Source organism: Malaclemys terrapin, chromosome 3 (assembly GCF_027887155.1).
Source record: "Malaclemys terrapin pileata isolate rMalTer1 chromosome 3, rMalTer1.hap1, whole genome shotgun sequence".
NCBI lineage: Eukaryota > Metazoa > Chordata > Testudines > Emydidae > Malaclemys > Malaclemys terrapin.
Genome location: NC_071507.1, coordinates 119645020 through 119669636, shown reverse-complemented (window position 1 = coordinate 119669636; position 24617 = coordinate 119645020). Strand labels below are relative to the sequence as shown.

General features: G+C 40.2%; 1 protein-coding gene across 1 annotated transcript in view; it reads right to left on the bottom strand.

The window, feature by feature from the left end:
- Positions 1-18278, bottom strand: part of GOPC (golgi associated PDZ and coiled-coil motif containing) — a 39228-nt gene extending 20950 nt beyond the window's left edge. The window contains exons 1-2 of the mRNA XM_054023130.1: positions 17813-18278; positions 675-839 (exon numbers count right to left, since the gene is read on the bottom strand). Of these exons, the coding sequence (XP_053879105.1) occupies positions 675-839; positions 17813-18106 (459 nt within the window). The 5' untranslated portion in view covers positions 18107-18278. The remainder of the gene's footprint in view (positions 1-674; positions 840-17812) is intronic.
- Positions 18279-24617: the final 6339 nt, after the last annotated feature.

Below are 24617 nucleotides of genomic sequence, written 5' to 3'. Positions count from 1 at the left end.
CCCCAGGAAAACTGAACCACCAAAGGATAATTTTTACTTCCAAGGTACTTAAACTTGATTGAGAAGAAAAGTGATTTTTACACTGACACTCATTCACATGCTGACTTGATTTAAAATTCTGTTTTTGTTAATACCTAATAAAAAGCTGAAAAAAGCTATTTAAAAAAACCCACAAGATTCAAACCCCCTTCACCTCTTCAATTAAGAAAACTACCTATCAACTTCTCTGCATTCTCCAAGAAAACCTTCAACAAAAAAATTTATATTTCCAATATTTCAAAAGTTAAAACACCAACTCTCAGAGCTTGTTTATATTATAAAAACAAAAAAAGCACAATCTTAATTTTTCCCCACTGCAGAACTTTAATACAATTTCTTTGAAATTATTACATACATATTTCAAAGCAAACAGCCTGCAACCCTGAATGTTGATAGACATCTGGTTGGGACTCCTCCTTTTCTCTCTACTGTACTTTTCCAACTATAGTTGGTTACTAGCTCATCATTTTAGCAGTCTTCACAAGAAATAGTATAAGAAACCTAGGTAACATATACTTGTTTATTTTAAAGCTGGTGTTCAAATAAGTTTGTGCCAGCAACATGAACATTTCACCACTTACACAGTCAAAAAAAAGGTGTAGTTTGAACTTTTTCCTTTAATCTAGGATACTCACCAATTTTGCTTTAATTGCCCCGGAATCAACACACTGGCCTGTCTTGGCATGCAACTGAAGTTGAATGGCATGGAGTTGCAAAAGCTGATCATGCACCTCTTCTTCCAATACTACTTTCTCAGCCTGAGTTTCTGTCAGTTCAGATTTCAGATCCACCAGCTGCGCCTGGAAGATACCATGAGTCCAACAATGAGTGCAATTATTCAAATTTTGTTTTTCATTATTATAATATGGAGTCACATTCTACACTATAAAGGTTTCAGACATACAGGTAAAATAAAGATGGAATTGGATCCTTTCCATGGGTCTCTCATAGCCCTCTAAGGATTCCTCTATTTACAACACATTTTCTTCTCCAACTCTCAGCACACAAACAAAACCACTCTTCTGAAGACTGGATGGAACTTCCTTCATAATCCATTACAGGTTAACAACAAAGAAAATGAAGCCTCTGCACAAATTCCTGTATAGACTCCCATGAATTAAAAGCATATATCCACAGAGATCTTAATAAGACTACACAGATTTCTTCTGATACTGAAAATTTCAAATTATAGGACAAATCTCAGCCTCCCTGCCTTCAACAGAAAATATCTGTTGATAAGGCAACCCAGGATTTGCCCTAAATGCCAAGAAAACCTGAGTAATTTTAAATAACTTGTTCTAGGATGAATAGGATTCTACAAAAGAAATTTACTTCTACAATGAAGTGGTTTTTAAAATCCTTTTCTAAATAAAAAGTTTGTGATTTATTTGCAAAACCATTATCACCCTGTCTAATAAATAGGCATTCTTGATGTCTCTGTTGTGGATACTCTACTCTCAAACAGAAAAAATAACAGTTGAACAAGATGTTTAAAAGACAGCATCAGTGAGCAGATTATTTCTTTTTTAAGGTCTTAACATCAAAGAGCACAATATAGCTGCCCTCACAATTTTGCCATAGACCTAGAGAAGCAGGGTTGGGCTTTATCTCTGTGACATTTGTCTACATCATACTCCTAACTACTAATGTAATAAAATTTATTTTTAAAATATTCTTTTGCATTTTAACTCTAAGACTGAAGTCCTATTTATTCAAAAACAGGTAAATCATAGGTAGTGAAAGCTTCATATACTGCTCTACAAATGTCCAGCCACGAATGTTGCACTTGACCTATAAAATACAATTCTAACAGCAGGAGGTTAGTTCAGACAATCAATCTATTAAATCCTTGTCTTCTCTGTTCAGATTGCCAATCGGTAAGAATTGTGGCTATTGGTTCCATGATGTGGACCCAAGTCCTTTGGGAACCATACTGAGACCAAACTCATTCACATACGCCAAACACACAAACTATTTTTTAAAGTATAAAAACAAATAAATAAATGGCCAGCACATCCCTCGGCCAGCACCACTTCCCGCAGCCCCCATTGGCCTGGAACGGCGAACCGCGGCAAGTGGGAGCTGCAATCGGCCGAACCTGCGGATGCTGCAGGTAAACAAACCGTCCGGCCCGCCAGCGGATTTCACTGACGGGCCACATGCCAAAGGATGCCGATCCCTGCATTATATATTAGTCTTAGTAGCTAGTGCCCTTTATCCATAGCATTGCCAACTCCTACAATATTACGAGACTACTACAGAAAAACCCATGAGGAAATTAATAATTCTGTATTCAGGGCAGAGTTTGGATAAAGGGCAGTAAATAAGGGTGGACAGTAAATAATGAATATGAATAAAAAATATTAAATATCTATTGATTTAGTGAGCACTGTTCATCCCAATGAGGTTCTGGGAGAAAACAGTATTTGATCATTGTGATAAATAATTCAGTTTCGTACAATATCTTTGAGAAACTTTATAGAAGTCTATTGCATTGAATGCAAAGTTTATGTATTATTGCAGGATTGGAGGTAACTTCTCGGGAGGTTTGGGGGTGGGTGTGAGATGGAGACATGGTCAATACAAACCTTGGGAAGAGTTATCAGCTTCAAAGGACTATTTTAAACAACGTGCCCAACAAGAAGGAACTTCTGGGACAAAGTTAAGTGGGTTTCCTATTCAATACCTAGAGGGAGGTGATTTCAAATTCCTACCTCCAGACCAAACCTTTTGATGCTACGTCCTGAGGAGGGAACCTGTTCCTAGCATCTGAATATCAAAGGCTGAAACTGTATAAAGAAGAAACTGACTTATTCATGTGTGTTCTTGTTATGAACTTGTAATAGAAAAACCTGTGGGATCTGAAGGCCTGAATGCCCTTGTTGGAGCGGGGGTGATCTCTGATAAGCTAATTATCATTCGTGTAGGTTCTTTTATTTTTTTTAATATGTTTTCTCTGTAATGCTTTTACTTTAAGAATAAATGTGCTTGCTTAGAAAGAGTTGTGAGTAAATTACGGTGGACAATAACACTGTATATAGGCCCAGTGCAGACACTGGCTGTTTAGGCCATCTGGCTTGCTGGGAATAACACAGTATAAGCAGGGAACTGTGCAGCCTAGAAAAACCCTGGTGAAGAGGGAGAGAGAGACATGGATCTCCGCCCGAGAGAGGTGACAGCAGGGGAGCCAGAAACTTTTAAGTGGCTGCCCTGGGTGGACCACAGAGGGGGAATACAAGTGCAGTTACTCTGAAATTGCAACAATCTTGCAATTAAAGGCTGTATCAGAATGCATATACACAAAGGGGCTGAGTTAAGCTTACATGCACAACCTTACCAATCTTTTAATACAGGTTTTTTTTTAAATATATATATTACAAATTACATGTCAAAGGAAAAGTGTCATATCATGTTATGAAAGGCACCCATGACTGTCATGGAATTTTCAGAGGAACCAATCAGGAGTAGCAGCAACAAAAACACAACATGTACTGGATGACAAACAGAATGTTTAATTTTAAGATCAAAACAGTTTGGGAGAAGCCATTTGAACAACTGTAATGGTAAAACAGCAGGTTTGGTCCTGAAGTCACAATGAAGGGGTTCCTTTATTTATTTATTAATCATATCAAATCCTTTATGTAATCTGCTGATTCAGCCATAGAAGGATGCAGGAAAGAGCTCTAAATGATTGGGAATTCCACTGCCAAATCTTTATTTTCCTTAAATTGCAAATGTACTGCAAGTATAGTGTATTTTTGTGCAATCGAGAAATCTCATTAACTTCCTTGGTGCACAATGCAGTTAATGATAAGTACCTGTATTTTGACATATTAACAAATATCCTGCTGCGTATTTTCTAACCGCAGTATTTACAGGAATAAACCTATCTTCTGTTTGTTAAACTTCTTTTAGCTTGTCACTGTAGGAACTGTTGTGGTTTCCTCCCTCTGAAGTAAACTTGTGTACTCTCAACTAAACTGAGGAATGTATAAAGGAAACCAATGAAGTACACTGTGGCACAAAATGGGCATATCACAGCCTTAAAAAAATTCAAGACAATTTACTAGCAATATTTTGCCTGGTATCGGTTTCTCTTTCATAGCAATGGGAGCTCAGGAATATGGCGAGCACACCTCTTAAAGCAAACAAGTATGGCTAAGCAATTTTTCACTTGGTATCATTTTCACCCTTGACAAACATGCTGCCTAAAAATATATAACCTATTGGACAGAAAAATCAAACATTTTTAAAGGATACTAAAACTTTCCACTATTTTAACCTTAATAAAGGCAACATAATATGAGTATCATAGCAAGCTATTATCAAGGTAGTCAGGCAGCCTAGGTTCCAACAACAATTGTTAGTTAAAAAAACCAAATATATTTATATTACAATGAAATAAACCAACTGGAAGAAATATTTAGAGATCTAATATTGCTGATCCAGCTGAGAAACAAATATGTGTAGTGCTGCAATCCATCAATACTAGAGGCAGTCAATAAAAAATAAAATGATAACAATATTATTAAGGGCTAACATGCCATGCAAGTGATGGGAGGCGCCACTCTGAATACTATTTACACTAAGAAATTGACTCACTTCTTCCAACACTTATCAGCAGTGGTTCATGCTGAATTGGAGCAATACAAAGTCCGATAGCTATTGTAAACAGGACACAACCCATGTTTAGCACCATTACAGAAAGCACAGAAGGAAGACAGTGGGGTTATTGGATTGGGCACTGGACATTCAGTATTGGGCTAACTTCATTTCCAGTGAAGTCAATGGTAGTTTTACCACTGCCTTCAATGGGAGCAAGTTAGGCCAAATGCTGAGCTCTTTAGAGAAAAACAAAAACAAAACCACTTTTCGGATCTATTCTCAGCTCTGCTATTGACTCACTGTATAAACTTGGATAGAATACTTTGGCTAAGGCCCTAACTTCACTGAAATAAATCCAAATGTCTCATTTACTTCAGTGGATAATGCATGAGGCCGTTAACCTCTCCGTGCCTCAGTTTCCCCAACTCCAAAATGGAAATGATACTACAAGTATTTTGAGTATCCATGGGTAGAAAGGGCTAAGTATACTGTTATTAGTGTTGACAGAGATTTAATGATGTTTCAGGGATCAGGGAAGAACATCTGCCATTAGCAGACAATGGAAATTTCTGAACTATAAATATTGTATGTGTTTCAGTTTGATGATCACCTCTAAAAGAAAATATTTTGAAGTTATAACTATCTATGGAATAGACTAAGAAGAAAGGAAGACATAACCAACAAAAGGACCTCCTTTTTCCAATGTTCGTTTGCTCCATCAAGTGAGGCTCTCCAACTTTTTATCACATATATTCATTTTTCTTCATCTCCTTTTACTCCCAAGTATAATCCTTTACACATTCTCTTTAACTGCTATCCCAAAAAATGTATACCTCTGCAAGGTTACAGCTTTCTAAAGCATCTCTGAGCAACATTCTGTTTCAGAATGAGTTACTGCTTTAATCACTGTCATGACTTTGACCTACATCAAGCTACTTTTTAACTCTGAAATGCAAGTATCCTATTTTAGTTGAACTGCAGGTCCACATCATCAGCATCATCAACAATGGAATGGTCTAAATGACTCTGCAATAAGGCAATGACCCAGAAGAAGAAAAATTTTAGTTAGTTTCTGGTAAGTCTACATTTTTTTGTTTTCTTTTCTTTTCTTTTCTTTTCTTCTGGAGCTGGAGGCATACTTTTACTATTTGCCAGAAATTAAGTAGCACTTCTTAAAAAGGCATTTACAGCTACAAGCTATAAATGAAAATTTATCCCATTGAAAATATTCTTAAAGTTTTAAACATGACAATTTTGCCTATTGTGCATAGGGAACAAAATCATCTCAGAATTAAAAGTCTAGTGTTTAAATACATTCCGAGCTATTTTGCAAAGGATTCAAAAACATTGTTGGAAAAATTCGAAGCCTGCTTCTCTAGACAACACAATTCAGACAGAAATTGTTCTATTTTTTATTAAATGGGTTTCTTTAGTTACTATTTTCAAACATTTATAAGATATCAACAAATCATCTTAGTATAAATGCATTTTCTGAAGTGGAAAAATAGTCAAACTGCCAATGTTCTAATTAATTATTTTAATTTCTGTGATGATTATATTTCAAATTGTTGTATAGTTCCATAAGCATTTTACCAGGAAAGGAGGTGGGGCTTTATAAAAATGCTAGCATTATTCAGTCAACTCTGCAGTTCTTTTTTGATTTATTATTGGATATCCTGTGTCAACTCCTCATATCTAGACCTCTCAGGAGATCAATTTAGGAGCACCCAGTCCACTTATTCATTTTTTCCTAGCAAGGTAAGTGTCAAAAAATGAAACTTGATTGAAAATTATTACTTATTTGTATTACCATAGCACGTAGGAGCCCTAGTTATGGACAAATCCCCATTGTATTTTGTACAGCACTTAGCACAAAGACAGAGAGAACTTACAGTCTAAGGTCTTGTCTACACTGACACTTTACAGTACTGCAACTTCCTCACTCAGGGGGGTGAAAAAACACCCCGCCTTAGCACAGCAAGTTTCAGCGCTGTAAAGTGCCAGTGTAGTAAGTGCACCAGCGCTGGGAGCTGTACACCCCTCGTGGAGGTGGTTTTTTTAGAGCCCTGGGAGAGCTGCCATGACTACACAAGCCACGTTAAAGCGCTGCCATGGCAGTGCTTTAACGTTGCCAGTGTAGACTAGCCCTAAGACTATGTCTACACTTAAACTGCTACAGCAGCAGTTGCGCCACTGTAGCACTTCAGAGTAGACACTCACTACAGCAATAGGAAGAATTCTTCCATCAACCTTGTGCTGTATACACCAGGAGTTATGTTGGCTTAGCTGCGTAGCTCAGGGGTGTAGATTCTTCACACCCCTAAACAATGTAGCTGGGTCACCTAACTTGTCAGTGTAGACCTGGCCTTAAAATTAGATAAGAGACAACAGATGGATGCAGACAAGTACAAGAAAACAATGAAACGATATTGAAATAACAATACGCAGTGGTCTCAGTACACAAGCAGCCTAACTTAAGTTTTTTGTAGGCATCACAGCAAAGGAGTTTTAAGGAGGGATTTGAAGGAGGATAGATAGCTTTAAGGATATTAATGGGGAATGCCTCACAAGTGTGAGGAGCAGGATGGAAGAAAGCACACATTAACAAGTTAGCAATGGAGGTGACATCATGGGTACATTGGAGGTGGGAGTCAACAGCTCAATACCAAATGAGATAATAGATAGGGTGGGGATTAACTGTGATGGGCCTTGAAAGTGTTTATAAACAGCTTATTTTTGATGTGACAGAGAAGAGGAAGCTAGTGGAGAGATGCAAAGGGGTGTCACAATGAAGGCAATGGGCTAGGAAAATGATCTTTGCAGCACCATTCTGAATGGATATGAGCAGGGCAAGATTGCACTGGTCAAGCCCAGAGAGAAGAAAGTTGCAGTAATCGAGACACAAGATGATGAGAGCTTGACAAGAGTGTTAGCAGTATGGATGGATAAGAAAAGTCATATCTTATAGCTGTTATGCAGAAAGAATCTGCAAGATTTAGATATAACCTGGATTTGAGGACCTAGAGAGGTCAAATATGACACCCAGGTTATGGGCCTGAGCGATAGGCAGGATGGTGATGTTGTCCATAGTGATCAAGAAAGGAGGAAACAAGGAGGGCTTTGGGGAAGATTAGGAGCTCTGTTTTAAACACACTGAACTTCAGTTGATGGTAAGACATCCATGAGGAGAGTCAAAGACACAGGCCAAGAGAAGACAAGTCTGGAGAAGAGAGGTAGATCTGAGTGTTGTCATAATAGAGATGGTAGTTGAATTCAGGCTTGTGGATGACACTACCCAGAGATAGGATGTAGAGGGAGAAGGGAACAAAGGACAGAGCTCTATGGAACCCCACAGAAAGTTAGGAAGGGAATGCTGGAAGGCTTCCAAAGACACAGGGAAGTTGGCTTTGTTCTACCTTGACCATTTATGCCATACACTAATTCCTAGTCTCACACCAAACTTCTAAACATAAACACGAACTATATCAAAGTGACTAAGATGCACTACTTAACGCTTTTGTGAAGTTTGTAACCACTGAGCTCTCGAATCATTGTAAGGGTAACTCATGTTAAGATATTTAATTTATTATAGAAGTACTGTGAATTTCACCAAAACAAACATATATTAAAAAAAGGTGAAACTTTTATTGGATAAAGGAGACCATGATCAGACAAAAACTTTTTTTTTTTTTTTTTTTTTTTACAGTTTATTAAACATCAATAGTGTGTGCTTGACACTGTTAAAAAAAGGCACCGTACATTACTTCAATAATGCTTCATGCAGATGCAGGAGTCCACATATGTGGACTTCTTTGCAGGATCAGGACACAAACCTGTTGGAATGTAGTTAAACACTTAAGATGTGTGTGAGTGGGGGTTACTGTTTTTCATAGTAGCCTCTCCTCATGTAACTTATATCAAGTCTCAATTAACTCCATTAAGTAATATGTAGTTTACAAATCCACACCTGATTTTGGCTATTAGTCTTCTGGCCTGCAGGCTACTGACACTACTTGTATCTTACTAAAAAGAAGTGTTTCTATAATATAAGCATGGCTTATCAAATCCTCTATTCCACATCCCAACAGCAAGAACTAAACTTTTCCCAGAAATTGGAGGGTGGGGACTCACCCACCAATTTCTGCAAAAACAATTTTCATTTAAGAACATTTCTAGTCTTGCAATTAGAAAATACACCCTCCAAACATGAACCAAGTGTAAACTAATATATAATACTGTCTTCCTGAGTGTGAAAAAAGAAATCTTAAAGCCATGTCTAGAGCTTCTGTTTTTCGGGGGTTATTTATTTCATTTATCACAATCTATTTTTAGCAATTGTTGAGTTCTATGTAACGTCCAGGACTTTCTATAATCTCTTTATAATGTTCCCTAGTGCACTTTAACATAGTTGTGATGGGATGTATAAACCCTGCGCTCAGAGGGAAAGGGTTACAGAGGCTCTGTGTGCTAAGGTAGGTTGGCAGGGAGGAGGACTTTAAAAGGAGGAAGCAGCAGTTGGCAAAGGGGAATCCCCGGGGCAAGCCTGGTAAGGACAGACTGACTTGGCTACCATGCTATGAGTCCAGTAAAGCTGTTACCCAGGTACCCCTCAAGTAAGGTGATGCCACTGAACTTTTTGCTTACCCCAGGGAGGGTCTTGTTCTCTTTTGTCTAAACAGGGCCGGCTCCAGGGTTTTTCCCGCCCCAAGCAGCGAAGAAAAAAAAAAAAAAGCCGCAATCGTGATCAGCGGCAGCTCCTCCACTGCACCGCTTTCTTCTTTGGCGGTAATTCAGTGGCAGGTCCTTCCCACCAAGAGGGACAGGGACCCTCCGCTGAATTGCTGCCGAAGAGCCCGACGTGCCGCCCCTTCCCCTTGGCCGCCCCAAGCACCTGCTTGCTCAGCTGGTGCCTGGAGCTGGCCCTGCCCACCTATAAACAAAGGAAATAGACCCACAAGGGTGGGGCTCACTGCAGGGACTAAGAGGCTGGGGCCTGGATTGAGCCAACCCTGTGGTGGTAACTGGGTATCACAAGGAGCCTCAACCCAGCTAGACAGGTGCCACACAGACTCCTTTTATAGTAGTACTGTTTCAAACGCAACTACATTAAAGTGCATTAGGGAACCTTTAGTACACACCAGCAGAGTCTAAACAGACCAATTAAAGTACATATTAGTGCGCTTTAGAAATCACACCCTTGTAGTCTGCATTACTGCTCTGTATAGACAAGCCCTTAGACACAAGGTGTTTCCAGTGTTTACTGGATAAACCCCTTTTCAAAATTTTTGTACTAGGCTGGGTTTTATCAGTGTTTATAGGTTAAAGCTGAAAAATCAGAAGCCCTAGCCATGTTTTATGTTTCGAAAATCTCATGCTTCAGCTGATCACCTGTAGACACCAGGAAGGGAATTCCCTCCCACCCCCCACACACGATGTATTCTGGGTTTTTCGTAGTCTTCCTCCTCTGAAGCACTGGCTGAAGAAGAGACACTGGAGGGAGTGGGCTAGTGCTCTGAGGTGGTACTGAGAATTCTCTCTCTGCTTTGCAGGTGGGTCTTGCTCATAGCTCAGGGTTTAATGGATTGCCATATTTAGGTCAGAAAGGAATTTTCCCACAGGTCAGATTGGCAGGATGTAGGGGAATTTTTGTTTTCCTCTGTAGCATGGAGCATTGGTCACTTACTAGGATCACCTGGGTGTACCTCACTAAATCAACTCCTTGCCAGTACAAGAGCCTGAGGCACTGGTGCACCTCAATCCTTTTGGTTCTCTGCTTGTAGCACACAATTGTTTAGGCTCCTGAGGTCTGTAATACTTCAATCTAATTTTGGCTGTTGGGCATGACATGGGGTGACTGGGTGCTGTGTAGTGGCCTGTGACGTACAGGAGGTCAGCACAGATGATCTGGTGATATCTTCTGGTCTTAAACTCTGAAAAGAGATATGAATTGCATAAGGCCCAAATCCTGACCCCATTATGCAGATCAAGTAGCAATGTAGTAAACTGGGGAGTTCCTCCAGGGAATGAATCCTTCCCTTCCCCATTCCAGTGCACACTACAATAGCGGAACTGTTCTGTACCTTCTATTGCAGTGTTACACAGGGCTTGCACAAAACAAGGCAATACAAATTGTATAGCCTCCACATCTCTACATTTTTGTTTTTGTCACACATTTTGTTATGGCTGGGATTTTTTGAAGGGAGGAGTGCTGGTTAATCTATTTTTTTCTTCAAAGAAACTACTATACTTCAGAAACAATACGGTTATCAGTATGGGCTCAACTTGGAGACATACATTCAACATATATCAGGACTTGAAAAAAATATACTTTCTATTAGTCTGAGGCCTACACTTACTTACCAAAGGCAGATACAAGAAACGAGTGTGGTCAGGCTCCACTAAACACCACCCTGAGGCAATGTGTTCAGGAGAAGCATACCCCAAAGATACTGGGATTTTTAGTGTACCTAGTCTGTTTGAGGATTTCATCTTTGGATCAGCTTCTGACTAATAGTTACCTGATACATTTCAAAGTGTCACCTTCCTCTACCTGCTGGAAGAGAAAACTCTTTTGTCTCTATATTCTTCCTCCAGAGTCACTTAGGATCTAAGAGGGATCTCCACTCCTCTACCCTTCTCTCAAGTCTGCCACAAAAAAAGCGACAATGGAAGCTACTCTATTCCTTTCTTAGCCTGAATTATTTGAGTCCTCTTTCCCAGTGAATACCTCCAACACCTACCTCTGTTTGCTACCTTCTCAGGAAGTACAATATCAAAATGACATGATTTGCTCTAAAAAACTGACCAGAGTCTTGTTAATTGCACTCTGTTCCTAGCAGAGATAGATGCAGCAGAAGCTGTCTGTAGCCTCAGAAAGATAAACACTACACCTTTAAAACAATAACCGGTAAAAAAATTTTTTTTTTTAAAAGAAACCTTAGGCTCCCCAACTTTCCAGAGAATGCTTTCCATTTTGCACAGGTGAATGGATTGTTTTCAAGCCCCGATTTACACAATATTATGACATTTATAAATAACATTTGTGTCCTGATTATCATAACCACATAAAAGAATAGGAAAACTTTATTTTACTATGGTGTTTCAGTGGTTTCAAACTGTTAAAACATTCAGTTAAAGTTTAACACAGAAGCTCCACCATTCTTGTAACCCCGAGAAGAAAATAAAGAACATGCTATGCCTATACAAACAGCTGTATTAAATACAAATATTTTAGACAACTGTGGCTAAATATTAAGGACCTAAATTAATGCTATAATCCAAACAAAAACAAAAATAAAGTTGAACTGAATTGTCCCTTAACTTTAATAACATTTAAGTATTTCATACAAATACAACAGATGGTAGTGAACATACCCTTAACTTCTGACTCACTTTGGCCCAATTTAAATATATTTCCATATACAATGAAAAATGGTATGTGACAACTAGTACTGATTTGCTTGTTCCTCAGGTCCAGTAGAAAGTCCTGATGAAACATTGGCTGGAGGACTAAAGCAACAGACAGCATCAGCTTTGTCTGTTTTGCTGAAACCTATTCTAGACACATGACTTTTTGCAAGTTTTCACTCTTTTTTCCTTGTAGAACACTAATAACAAACAAGATAACAATAAATATAAACATCACAAGGGTTGTTTTGGTTTGATATAAGTTTAGATATCATTTAATATTCATATTTATAAAAATATTTTCCATCTCTACTGTTAGAATGGAAATACCTGTTCCTGCTGCAAGCTATTATCGTTGTGTTTTTATTTTGTTTTATGTACTGATTGCTGCCATTGTTTTGTACATAATTGTAGTTTTACTCTGGACTTGACTGTATCATATTATTTGTACTTATTTATAAAAATACAGTTCAGAATTCCTTTTTAATCAACTAACTCTTGTTGGAAATTTCAATATTATGTCTGTATCACGGGAGTATTTTTTCAAGTTGCTTATTCTTTTTAATTGTATTCCAAGAATACCCATACCTTCTAAAAACGGTTATGCTCCTTATTATTGATGTCATTATTTTAAGAGAGTGTTATTAACTATACAAATGTTACAATTCAGTGAATAAAATGTAAAAGTAAAACAGTAGCACCCTAGCATTTACTCTTTGGAAGTTCAACTTTTCTTTTCTTGTCTTGTCTTTTACACACACTGATTTCTGAAGCACAAGTCAGGTAATCAAAACTTCTTAGACAAAACTCTAGGATTTCAGAAGCATAATATGGATTAAGTGTAGCCAATTCCTCCCTACAAGCCATGAAGATGGGTAAGAAACTTATAAATTAAACATGCATACTGCTGATGACCCTTATGAACCTGGATTTATATTGATGATATTTAAGAATTCAGACATATCTTCACCTCCACTTCCCACATCACAAAATAAGGTCACATCCCTGGATATAAAGTTAACTGGACCAAATCTGATTAAGATGATGTTTCAAAAGACTAGATCACATTCAGTACCAACACTTCCATCCCAACATACACAAAGATCTAGGAGTAAAACTGAGTGCTGATTTATCTAAAATGGTCTCTTTAAATAATGAGAAAACTCAGAACCACATTTCAAAAGAATGCATGCTGCAACATTTTTAGAGCTCTTTATTAGGCTGCACTGAAAATACAAAGATAAATATTACAGACATGGTTCCTCGATTTACTGTTAGCTGAGCAAGACCCCAAACCTGTAATTTAATCTTAATCTGGACTCCGCACTTGTATAGAAACCAATGGGACTCTGTATGGATACAGGGTTCCACCTGCTTGTTTGTTCTGGGTTTTTTTGGTAAGACAGAAACCTTACTGTTACCTATATATGATTATTTAATACTCCTGGCTGACTGAGTTAACAAGTTATTTGTATATGAGTATTTAAGATGCTGAGCAGTTATCATAATGGGCCTTATTCAGCAAAGTACTTAAAGAAAGCATAGGAGGCTATTCATGTGTTTAAAGTTAAGCACGCACATGTTTTTGCTGAATTGGGGCCTCTGTTACTTTAAGTACAATTGATTATCAGGGCACCTTAGAGATTTTGGTATGGCCTTTTTAAATATAGTTTATGGAAGTGCAAGTCACAGTCTCATAGTTAAGGATGAGTTCAATTTTGTACTGGAAGCGCAGGTATTCAAACACTTTGTTACATACAAAGAATAGTGTAACCTCCAAAATCGCAACATATACTCTGAGTACAGAATAAATTTTAAGAATTTATAAATAAATCCATTAGCCTAATTAAACAAAGATCCTTTAATAAATGTAACACCCTATCTCAGATCACTTTTCAACCAGAATGATCTTAACAGTGGAACAACACTTGAAACTTCCTATAAGCTAAAATTCACTGAAATTTCAAGCATGGACTACAGTAAAAGATTGGTTTTTGTTTTTTTAATTATTAATGGTCATTACCCCCGTTATTTTTCATAATAATTTCTTCTTCAGAAGAAACTGATAAATAATGTACTACAGGGAATTTCTTGAACTATTTCAAAATGGCTGCCATCTCCTATTGTTCTCAATGGGCCTGAGGCCACACACATTCACAGTCAAGATACCCTCTTTCAAAATCACAACCATTGTCCATTTTTCCCCAATAAAAATGAAGCCAAGATGACTTCTGAAAAGATGGTAGCCATAGGAGGTTTACTTAATCTGCTTAACCTGAACTCTACCCTGTACTAACATGAAGAAAAACAATGAAAATAAATCTAATATGCCTTTACAAATCAGATTAAACTAATGTGGGACTACAGACACTATTATGGATTAATCATAATTGTATATCTATTGCATGTTGTCACTACAGGGCACAGTTAAGGTTGTCTGGGTGTCTTAAGTGTGCATCTTCATTTGGATTTCTTTTGAATGTAATCATAACCTGAATTTCCTGGGTTTGTAATACCTATTTTACTACAGCATCCCTGGAATGTTTTTTACCCTTAAATTACTATCTTCAAGTTTTATATTGCTGCCGTTCATTGTAGTAATATCTAAGTGTTTTAAGTACCAAACTCCTTAGAGCAGCAGTGTCCAATTCCTGGCCCCCAAGGCACTAAACTGTGGCCCTCAAGGGCAACTTCATTAACAAGAAAAAACAAACGAAGATCTTACACTCAACTCAACAGCACTTCTGTTTGCCTGTCTGCAACACAATAACATGACCTCTAAAGGGGAGTTCTGTTTTAAAACAAACAAACAAAAAATGAAACAAAATAACATGATACAGGCATTAGTTATTTATTTGCTTATACTCTTCAAAATAGTATGTAAATAGACTACTGACATGTGTTTAAGATGCAATGCTAAAATACTGACATTTCAAGAGAATTGTAAAAAATAAATAAATTTAGAAATGCTTTGAAATGGAGCAGGAGGAAGAGAAGTATCACTTTGGCACCACTACTAGCACCTTCCACCTTAACAGAGCAACCCTTTTTATACATACAGTTGGCCCACAGTCCTGAAAATACTTTTGCACATATATACCATTATACAGATACTATGGTGACGGGCACAGACAAAAATATGAATAAACAGTCTCATCACACTCAATAAGACAACTCACATACAAGTATCTACCAAATTGAGGGGCCCTAGTTTCAGATAATCAGTAGTACTTCAATGTCAAAATACTACTCCGATCCAGATAAAAACAGAATTCATGAATTCGTGTTCTGTTACTGCTAACAGCTTATGTCAAAATTAAGATGATAGTTGAAACAAGTGATCTGAGTAAATGTTATAGGTAATGTTGCTGTAGCCGTGTTGGTCCCAGGATATTAGAGAGACACAATGGGTGAGATAATATCTTTTACCAGACCAACTTCTGTTGGTGAGAGAGACAAGCTTTCGAACTTTCAAAACAGCTCTGCCTGCAAGCTCGGAAGCTTGTCTCTCTGACCAACTTTGGTCCAATAAAAAAATATTATCTCACCCACCTTGTCCCTCTGAGTAAATGTTGGTACCCCCACCAAACAGTGTTTCACTACAGTTTAATGACCCCAATGAACGCTTCAAACTAAAATATGCAGGTGCTTTTAAATCTTGATAGCCAGCTGCTAGGTAATGGTTATCATTTTAATTACTACATAAAACAGAGTAACATGAATTTTAAACTGTAGTGAGTCTATTGATCACGTTCCAAGTACCAATATTGACCCAGGTGAGTTGTTTCAAAATTTGAAACTGTATCTTTCATGTTGAGCACCAGGTCTTTTGATTAAAGGTCTGTAATAAAGACAAAGACATTTATTCTCATCATAGCTTGTAACTGTATCATCAGTTCCTTCAAAAAAGCAGTTTCCATTTCAAATATAGGTCTCTAAAACTTAAGGTTTCCCAAAACTGATATCATGAAAACTACAGTGCACAAGATAAATCATTTTAATGGCTATTTTTAAAAGATAAAGACCAAAAAAAACAACTGTATATATCAAAGATGTATTAAAGGTAATTGCTCAATGGAAAATTATTTCACTAACATGAAGAAGCTTATCCTCACTTTTCAAGCACTCACTCCCAAAGACGAGGTGTGTGTATGTGGAGATGCAGGATCACGGTGCACACCCAGATTTCTGTCAGGGTTTATATGCCCTGCCATGAACCCCACTGTATACCACCAGAACCTTTAAATCAGAGGTTTTCAAACTGAATGCCGTGGAGGAACATTCAGGGGAAGGGGAAGGGAAAGTGGGAGAGATGAGCAGCATTGTCTGGTAGCTCGGGCATTTGGGAGGGAGCACTACCTCCACCCCTTGACTCACCTCCTTTGTCTGGATTTAGGGGGGTGCAACCAAAAATTGTAACTTAAATTAGGGGAGGAGGCTCAGCTCAAAAAGTTTGAAAACCGTTGCTTTAAATTGTGCCCCCACTATCAAGAGCATTGTCTCTACTCACTCCACAACTCCAATATCACCTTCAGTCTTCATTGCTTCTTATACCCTGTCTCAGTACCACCTCATATGCTGCACTGAAGCACCTCTCTTAAATGTTCCCTTTTTCTCTTCCCTCATTCAAGATTTAATGATTGTTTTCCCCAGTAATTATACATGGAACTGCTTTCCAAATCAATATTTGCCATACATCTTCCTTCCTCTTCAAATTGCTCATAAAACACACCTGTTTCACGGAGTATAATAAAACTGAACAGTACTTCCACCACATGCTATCCATGTTGATTTTGTCTATTGTAACTCCTCAGTAGACCACCATATAATGACTATATACTTTACATTTGTCAAGCAGGAACCTTGTCATATCTAATGTACAGCAACACACACATAAATAATACCATAAACATCAGTCTGGAAAACACTCCTGTAAGATGCAAGACAACTTCGCTCATTACAAATGAACACGATCTACTGAATTAATTTGTACTCTACTTTGAAATATTTTCCATCTTGGCTACTGCGTTATTAATACCCAAGGGACACTTTGCACACCAATATCTTGCTGCCAGGAAGAAACGGGATTAAAACCAAGGCCAAGGTGCGGTCTTCCTACAGTCAACTATTTCTGCAACAGGCCACGCTATAGCTTAATCGTAAGGGGGTGATCACATAAAAGGCAATTTAAGTTACTTATGAATCATACAGAGGAATGAGAGAGCTAGAGTTGGTGGTCAATCTAACTACCCATCCAGGTTCTTACACAGTGCACATCAACATAATATCTGAGTGCCTCGAGTTTTTAAAACATATTCTCCTTGGCTTCCTTCTATAGGGAACAGTGCTTTTTTGGGTATAGATTCTTAAATGTGTTCCTCTAGCTAGGTGGCTTTTTGTTTTTTGAGTTGTGAAAAAAATATTCTAAGAAAGCTACGCTGAAGTCGTGTGTTTTTGTACTAGTCTATGAATTAATTAGTCTAGCAACCCATAGTTGCCATGGGAAGCCAAGCTACAGCAGAGGAGAGCAAGAGGTGTCCCAAATAGCTAGGGACAAGTGCAGGGAAGACTTTGAACAGCAGAATAGACATCTTGAATCCCAGTCTATTCAATGGGAAGCTAGTGCAGCAATCAGGGCACTGGGGATCAGTCGGTCAAGTCCTTTTCCCACCCCCCGCCCCCCGACAACTCAACCCCCGGCCACCCAGCTCCATCTCCTTCATGCCCAGTCCTTTCCCCGTCCCTAACCCTTCCCCCTCACCTCCAGCTTGTGGTTGATCTGGGACACGGTCTGCGCCTTGTGGCAGAGCTGGGCGAAGCAGGAGCTGAGGCTGGTCATTTTCTGCCGCCCCTCGTAGGTGATGTCCGCTTGGTCGGGGTCTATCTCCCCCAGCAGCAAGTCCACGTCCACGAAGGCCTTATCGAACTCCTTCTCCAGCACCTCCAGCCAGCGGAACATCGACACCCCCCCGCCCGGGGAGGAGGCGACGGCGGCGACCCCCCCGCCACAGGCCCCGGAGCCCGAGCCGCACGAACCAGTCCCCATACCGGACATGTTGACACCCCTCGCGGCCTGCGAGGCACCCCCTGCGCGCGCGCCCCTTCTCCTCAACGCCCGCGCGGCACCCAGCACGCGCGCCCGCCCCCCTCAACGCCCGCAGGTCGCGGCGGCAGTAGCCTTCGCTCAGGTCTGGTGACAGTGGCTGAGAGAGGAGCGACGCGTCCCTACGGCGCATGCGCTCGGATGCCGAAATAGGTTGCGAGGCGGCGCTCTGTGGGTGGACTGAGATCGTCTATTGACTTGTGCTGTCTGCCACAACTGAGCCCGCAGCTCAGGGAGCATGGCCGATCCCCACATCAGCGATCTCAGCGCCCTTGCACCACTCGCACTGCGCAGGCGCTACCTGCTAGGCGCACTGCTAAGATTGCGTTGGGGGTCGCTGCAGTTCCTGGCAGCGCTCGTCGCCCCTGCCCCGTCTCCAGCCCGTCACTGCAGGGCGGGAGCCGGCCGGCCCAGAGCTCACCCACTGCGGAGCAGCGGCGTTAGGGGGCTTCCCCGGAGCCTGCAGGCCCTGAGTCGTTGGGGTCGATCAGAGGCCGGGTTGGTGCTTAGACAACGGCCCGGGAGCCGCGGCTGATCCGCACTAACGGCCTCTGCCTGTGGCCAGGCTGCCGCGCGCCTGCGTCTCTCGGAGCCTCGCGCTCGCGGGATGTCAGCGCCTGGGCGGCCGGGCTTGCTGCTGACACACACACCCCGGCCCCGGCGCTGTGGCCACCAGCAGCTGTTGTAGCATCTGCTGGGGCCGGTAGCCAAGTGGCCAGTCGCATTGTGCCCCCTGCGGGGCCCGCGCAGGGATAGCAGCCGGGGGGGGGGGGCAGTACGGGTCCTAAGCTCCCCTCCCTCCAGCCCCACCCCCAGCGAGCGAACCCCTCAAACATTTGAATCCAGTCAGTCCGCACAGCTCGTCTTCCCAGTCCTTACAACCCCAGCCGGCCCCGTCTTCCCCCACAACGTCCTTCCTGGCCACCTCCAGTTTTCCGCAGATCCTGACCCCAGCCTTTCCCCTCGAGGCCTGGCAGAAAACTAGCTGGCCCTAGCTTCCCAAAGCTATCCATCTGCCCCCAGAAACCCCCCCAAATCCAACTTCCCTTAGATACTCCTCTCATTGTTCCCACCATCTCCACTCCCACAGTTCGCAGACACCCCCATCTTCTACACAATCCCAGCTTCCTCCCCCACACAGCCCCCACCCTTCAGCATGCAACTATCTGTCACCGCTGACAAATTTTGTGCAGCTCCATGTCCTGCCCCACCACTGTCTTTTGGGGGTGCGGGGGGGAGGAGTGCATTGACTTTAAGATGAAGCCAAGGCTATGGTCATATACAAATTGTAAATGGACAACTTTCTAAATGAGCCATACCATATATTTGTAAGTTGCATAAAATGTCACACATGGAATACAATTGCCAGTTATGCCTTTTCTGTGCCTCAGTTTCCACATCTGTAAAATGTTCTGATTAATTACCTCATAGGAGGAATTAATTTGTAAAGTGAGCTCCTTTGTAAAATGCTGCTGAAGAAGAGCAAATGCTTAGTATTATAATGTTGTTATTGCTGTCTGATAATTACCAATTGCCAACAACCAGGCAATTCAAAGACCTAATTCTGCAGGCCACATTCAGGCAAAACTTGATTTCAATACGGAGATTTTTTGCTGAGTGCAGACTCCACGATCAGGTCCCTGATCTAAAGGGAGAATTTTGTTTGTGGAAGGACTGAAGATCCAGTCCCAGATGAGGACTTTGATCTTCAAGTGCTGCCATCTGTTGGTGGCCAGAAGTAAAGGCATGTATTGCAACTATTTTCAGAACTGAGATTTAAGATCTAGTCAGTCTCTGAACTGTAATTAAAGTAAATCCGGGGGGGGGGCAATTATTCCATGGATTCAAAAATCGATACCTTTTCGATTGATACCCATTGCTAGTGTAATGGTGAGAATTCCCACTGTTGTCCTTTTTGTAAACAATTGGACAACAGAGAATTTTTAAGAAATAATTGACTTCTGGTGCACCCTAGCCAAACACAGATTTCTGCAGAGAAAATTGACTTATCATTGCATTTGATTCTTGTGCTACTTCTCATTTTTAGAATTCCTCCAAATCTTATTTTTTTCAGAATGAGATGTGTATTGGTGAGAAATTTGATTTTGAAAAAGTGTAGTATTTACTGTGAATCTTCATCCATAAATAAACCTGAGCACATGATCTGAGGGGAAATGCCTGAGATGCCCAGTTAGATCTGTTTTTTATTAATAGAACATGTTTTAAAGGGGAGGATGCTTCTCTTCTCTCTCCCAGACAGTTTTGATTAAGACCACAGTTCTGTCCTAATCCCAACAATCAAGGATGAAAATAATTATTAGATTCCCCAATGAGTCAGATTTATGATGTAGTGAAAATTCCACTCTGAGCCAAAAGCTTTCCTACTGTAAATTGCATTCATAACAGCACTTTGCCACGGTAACCCAAAGACTATTCTAGTTCCACTAAACTGTTCACTTGAATAATGGTTAGATTAATTAATTTTGACATTTTCTCTTCTAACAGCAGACAGAGGATGACTATATAGAGAATATGCAGTGTAGTTGTAGCCGTGTTGGTCCCAGGATATTAGAGAGACACGGTGGGTGAGGTAAAATCTTTTATTGGATCTTTTATTTGTAAGCGAGAGAGAGAAACTTTCGAGCTACACCAAGACATGAAGAAGAACTCTGTGTATCTTGGAAGCTTGTCTCTCTCACCAACAGAAGTTTGTTCAATAAGAGATATTACCTCACCCACCTTGTATCTTCTGTCAAGCCTCACAAAGTTGGCTGACTCATGAAAACCGAGATCTTTTTCTTTTTTTAAGTTTAGATGAAACTGAGCCCCGTGAACTGAGGAATTCCTGCCTAGGAGGAAGGAAGGAAGGGGAAAAAAAATCAGCCTATATACTGCTCATCCAGTTGATGAATTGGACAGTATGTGTTCAGTGTAAAACCAGTTGCATCAAATGGACATTCCCAGTTATAGGCTTCCCAAATCCACAGCATATTTTTGTGGCAACCATACAACACACTCTCATAACTTCATATGCATTAATGATATACATATTTAGATAGAACAGTGACTTTCAGCCAATCATAACCTTTTCCCTGATACCTCACATGGCATGCTTTATATACAATATCACAGTTCTATACAAATGAGGAACATGGGAGTTACAAGACGCTCCCCCAGGGTATAGTACGTAACAATCTGCTCAATGTGCAATGGCAGTCAAAAAAGCTAACAGAATGTTAGGAACCATTAGGAAAGGGATAGATAATATGACAGAAAATATCATAATGCCACTATATACATTCATGGTACGCACACAACTTGAATACTATGTACAGTTCTGGTTGCCCCATCTCAAAAAAGATCCTGGAATTGGAAAAGTCACTAAGAAGAGCAAAAAACATGATTAAGGATATGGAACAATTTCCGTATGAGGAGAGATTTAAAAAACGGAGACTATTCAGCTTGAAAAAGAGATGACTAAGGATGGGATATGATAGAGGTCTATAAAATTATTGATGGTGTGGTGAATAAGGAAATCTTATTTACCCCTGGAGATAACACAAGAACCAGGGGTCACCCAATGAAATTAATAGGCAGCAAAACAGGCATACAGCAATATTTCTTCACACAGCACACAAGTCAACCTGTGGAGCTTGTTGCTAGGGGATGCTGTGAAGGACTAAAGCAGGGGTCGGCAACCTTTCAGAAGTGGTGTGCCAAGTCTTCGTTTATTCACTCTAATTTAAGGTTTCGCATGCCAGTAATACATTTTAATGTTTTTAGAAGGTCTCTTTCTATAAGTCTATAATATATAACTAAACTATTGTTGTATGTAAAGTAAATAAGGTTTTTAAAATGTTTAAGAAGCTTCATTTAAAATTAAATTAAAATGCAGAGCCTCCCGGACTGGTGGCCAGGACCCGGGTAGTGTGAGTGCCACTGAAAATCAGCTTGCGTGCCATAGGTTACCTACCCCTGGACTAAAGTATAAGTGGGTTAAAAAAAGCATTTGACAAGGTGCCGCAGTCCTTCCCCCAGGGCTGACAAATTCCATAATACATTTTTCAATGATTTTCAAGACTTACCTACCCCTAGTAACACTGAACAAACATGCAAATTAAGGACCCAATCACTCTCTATTGCTTTATGCAATGTATGGACAACCCCTTCTGATATCACAAAGTTAGCAAGAGGCCTGCAAGACTGTTACTGCAAACCACTGGAAGGTACACAATTCAGGTAACTTGCTGTTAATTATTCAAATTAACTGCATCTTAATTTAGTGTAGAAGGGCAATCCACAGCAGACCTCCTGCTACTAAGCCCTATCCATACTTGGAGCAAAAACTGAAATCTGCAAGCACTTTCTAAGCAATACTATACTTGACAACTGTTTTTAACTCAGAGCCAACACTGTTTTAGCATGGTTTCAGCTTATAACACTATACAAGGTTCTAAGACAAGGCTCAGCCTTAACACAAATTACTTTTAAAACAAGACCTCCCAGCAGCATTAAAATAATTCAGACAGCAACTCTGCCAACCGGACATCAACAAAAAAGTTCATTTTCACTTCTTCATTTTGAGCAGTATGCTCTCAGTCCTCCCCCCCCAAAACAATACAACTACTGTGTTCACCAAAACTTTGTTGACTGAGCTGCCTCCACCACTGATGCTGTCAGCAGTGTTCTACCACAGTATTTAAATAGAGTTGCAACACTACTTAGAGTGGCTACAAACTGTTCTACAACTCTATTTGACTGAAGCCAAACTGGTTTGAAATGCTCCTGTATGCCCTTGTGGGAACTGAGCCTAACTGACCTCATGTCTGAGCTCCATCCAAATAACTGCATGAGGCAGATAATGCTGGCTGCAATTTCTGCAGGGGAAAGTCTGATGGAGAATCAAAACATTTAATTGTGTCCAACTAGTAAAATGTTATTATGTTAACTTTGGTCAGTGACATGATAACATTAGTCTATCCATTTGAATTAGGATTTCAATTTTTTTTCTTAGCCTTGATTTAAAATAGATTTCAGTAAGTGTCAGAGTGGAGAAATATATGAGGAATTACATTCCTTTCTGCTGCCTCAGTTTAAAGAAAAAAGGCCAAAATAATTCCTCCTACCTAGGCATTAGAACTTCATGCTAACATGTCTTCATCTTGCATTTAAAGATATCAGCTTATCTTGACAACTGGCAAGGAGGTTTCTCAAACTTACTATGTAAAATACCTATAGTAAACATTGCCTTTAAACTCACACAACTTGGTATAACTACCGGCCTACCTGTCCCTTTATAGAGTATCACCTGTTCTCGAATTTGGATGATCTTTTTCCCTTTGCTGGGGGTTTGGCTTGGCTTTATCTTACAACTGCATTATCTGCAATGGTGTCAGAATTTACCAGTCATTAATTTTACTTCTTTCATCCCTTGTCAGTGCTACATTTATTTCTCATGTCATCAGACTTCACAGGTCAAACAAGGTTTCCCTTTTGCTCCTCCCGCTCCCAAAGCACTCTCACAGATTAGTTCTTCACTTAGGAAGTTAAATGTGTTTGTATTAGTATCAGACTGTGGTATTAAACCATAGGTATGTGCTTTGCTGAATTGAAAATAATTGGAATAGGGTGGGATCTACAAAGGTACTTAGGTACCTAAACCCTGGCTTTAGGCACCTAAGTCTTGGGTTCAGGCTCATAAATCCCAGTTTTGGCTCCACTGCAACCCACAAAACTCCCACTGAACCATGTTGTAGGTGCTTAAACTCACTCAGTGCCCAAGTTTTCAGGGTAAATGTTCCCCTGGCACCTACGTTTCTGCCTCTGAGCATGCACACTGCTGCCTCCTTCTAGACATCTGGACACCTATCTCCCAGCTACACTCCAGAGAGAATCATGAAACAGAAGATAGGTGTTCGGCTGATTATCTTGTGTGTGGGGTCCAAGCCCTTTGAGCACACCCACTAGATTGGGTCCCATTCAAAATCTGGCCAGAGGTGGTGGCCCACCTTATAACTTGTAGCTCAGTGGTTAGAGCATTTGCCTGGAATGTGCAGACTCAGGTTTAATTCTCTCTGGTAGAGAGAGAGAAAAGATTTGAGCAGGGGTCTCCCACCTCTCAGGAGAGTGCTTTAATCACTGAGCTCTAGGATAGTCTCATGTGAATCACATCACCCTCAGTCTCTCTGTTGAAGCTGTTCCACTGTGGATAAATAATGAAAGAGTGATTGGAGCAGGGGGATTGGACCCAGGGTCTCCCATCTGCCATGTGGGTGCCCTAACAACTGAACTATAGAATCATTGTCTCTCTCTCTCTCTCTTTCCTTTTTGTACTTTGTGTTAGATGGAATCCTGTGGGTGAGAGAGAATGGGTTATCAAATGGAGATGAAGAACTTGTACCTTTCATTAACTGTGGGATTGGCAGCATAAGGGTGTGTGTGTTAACATGATAAATTGGGGCAT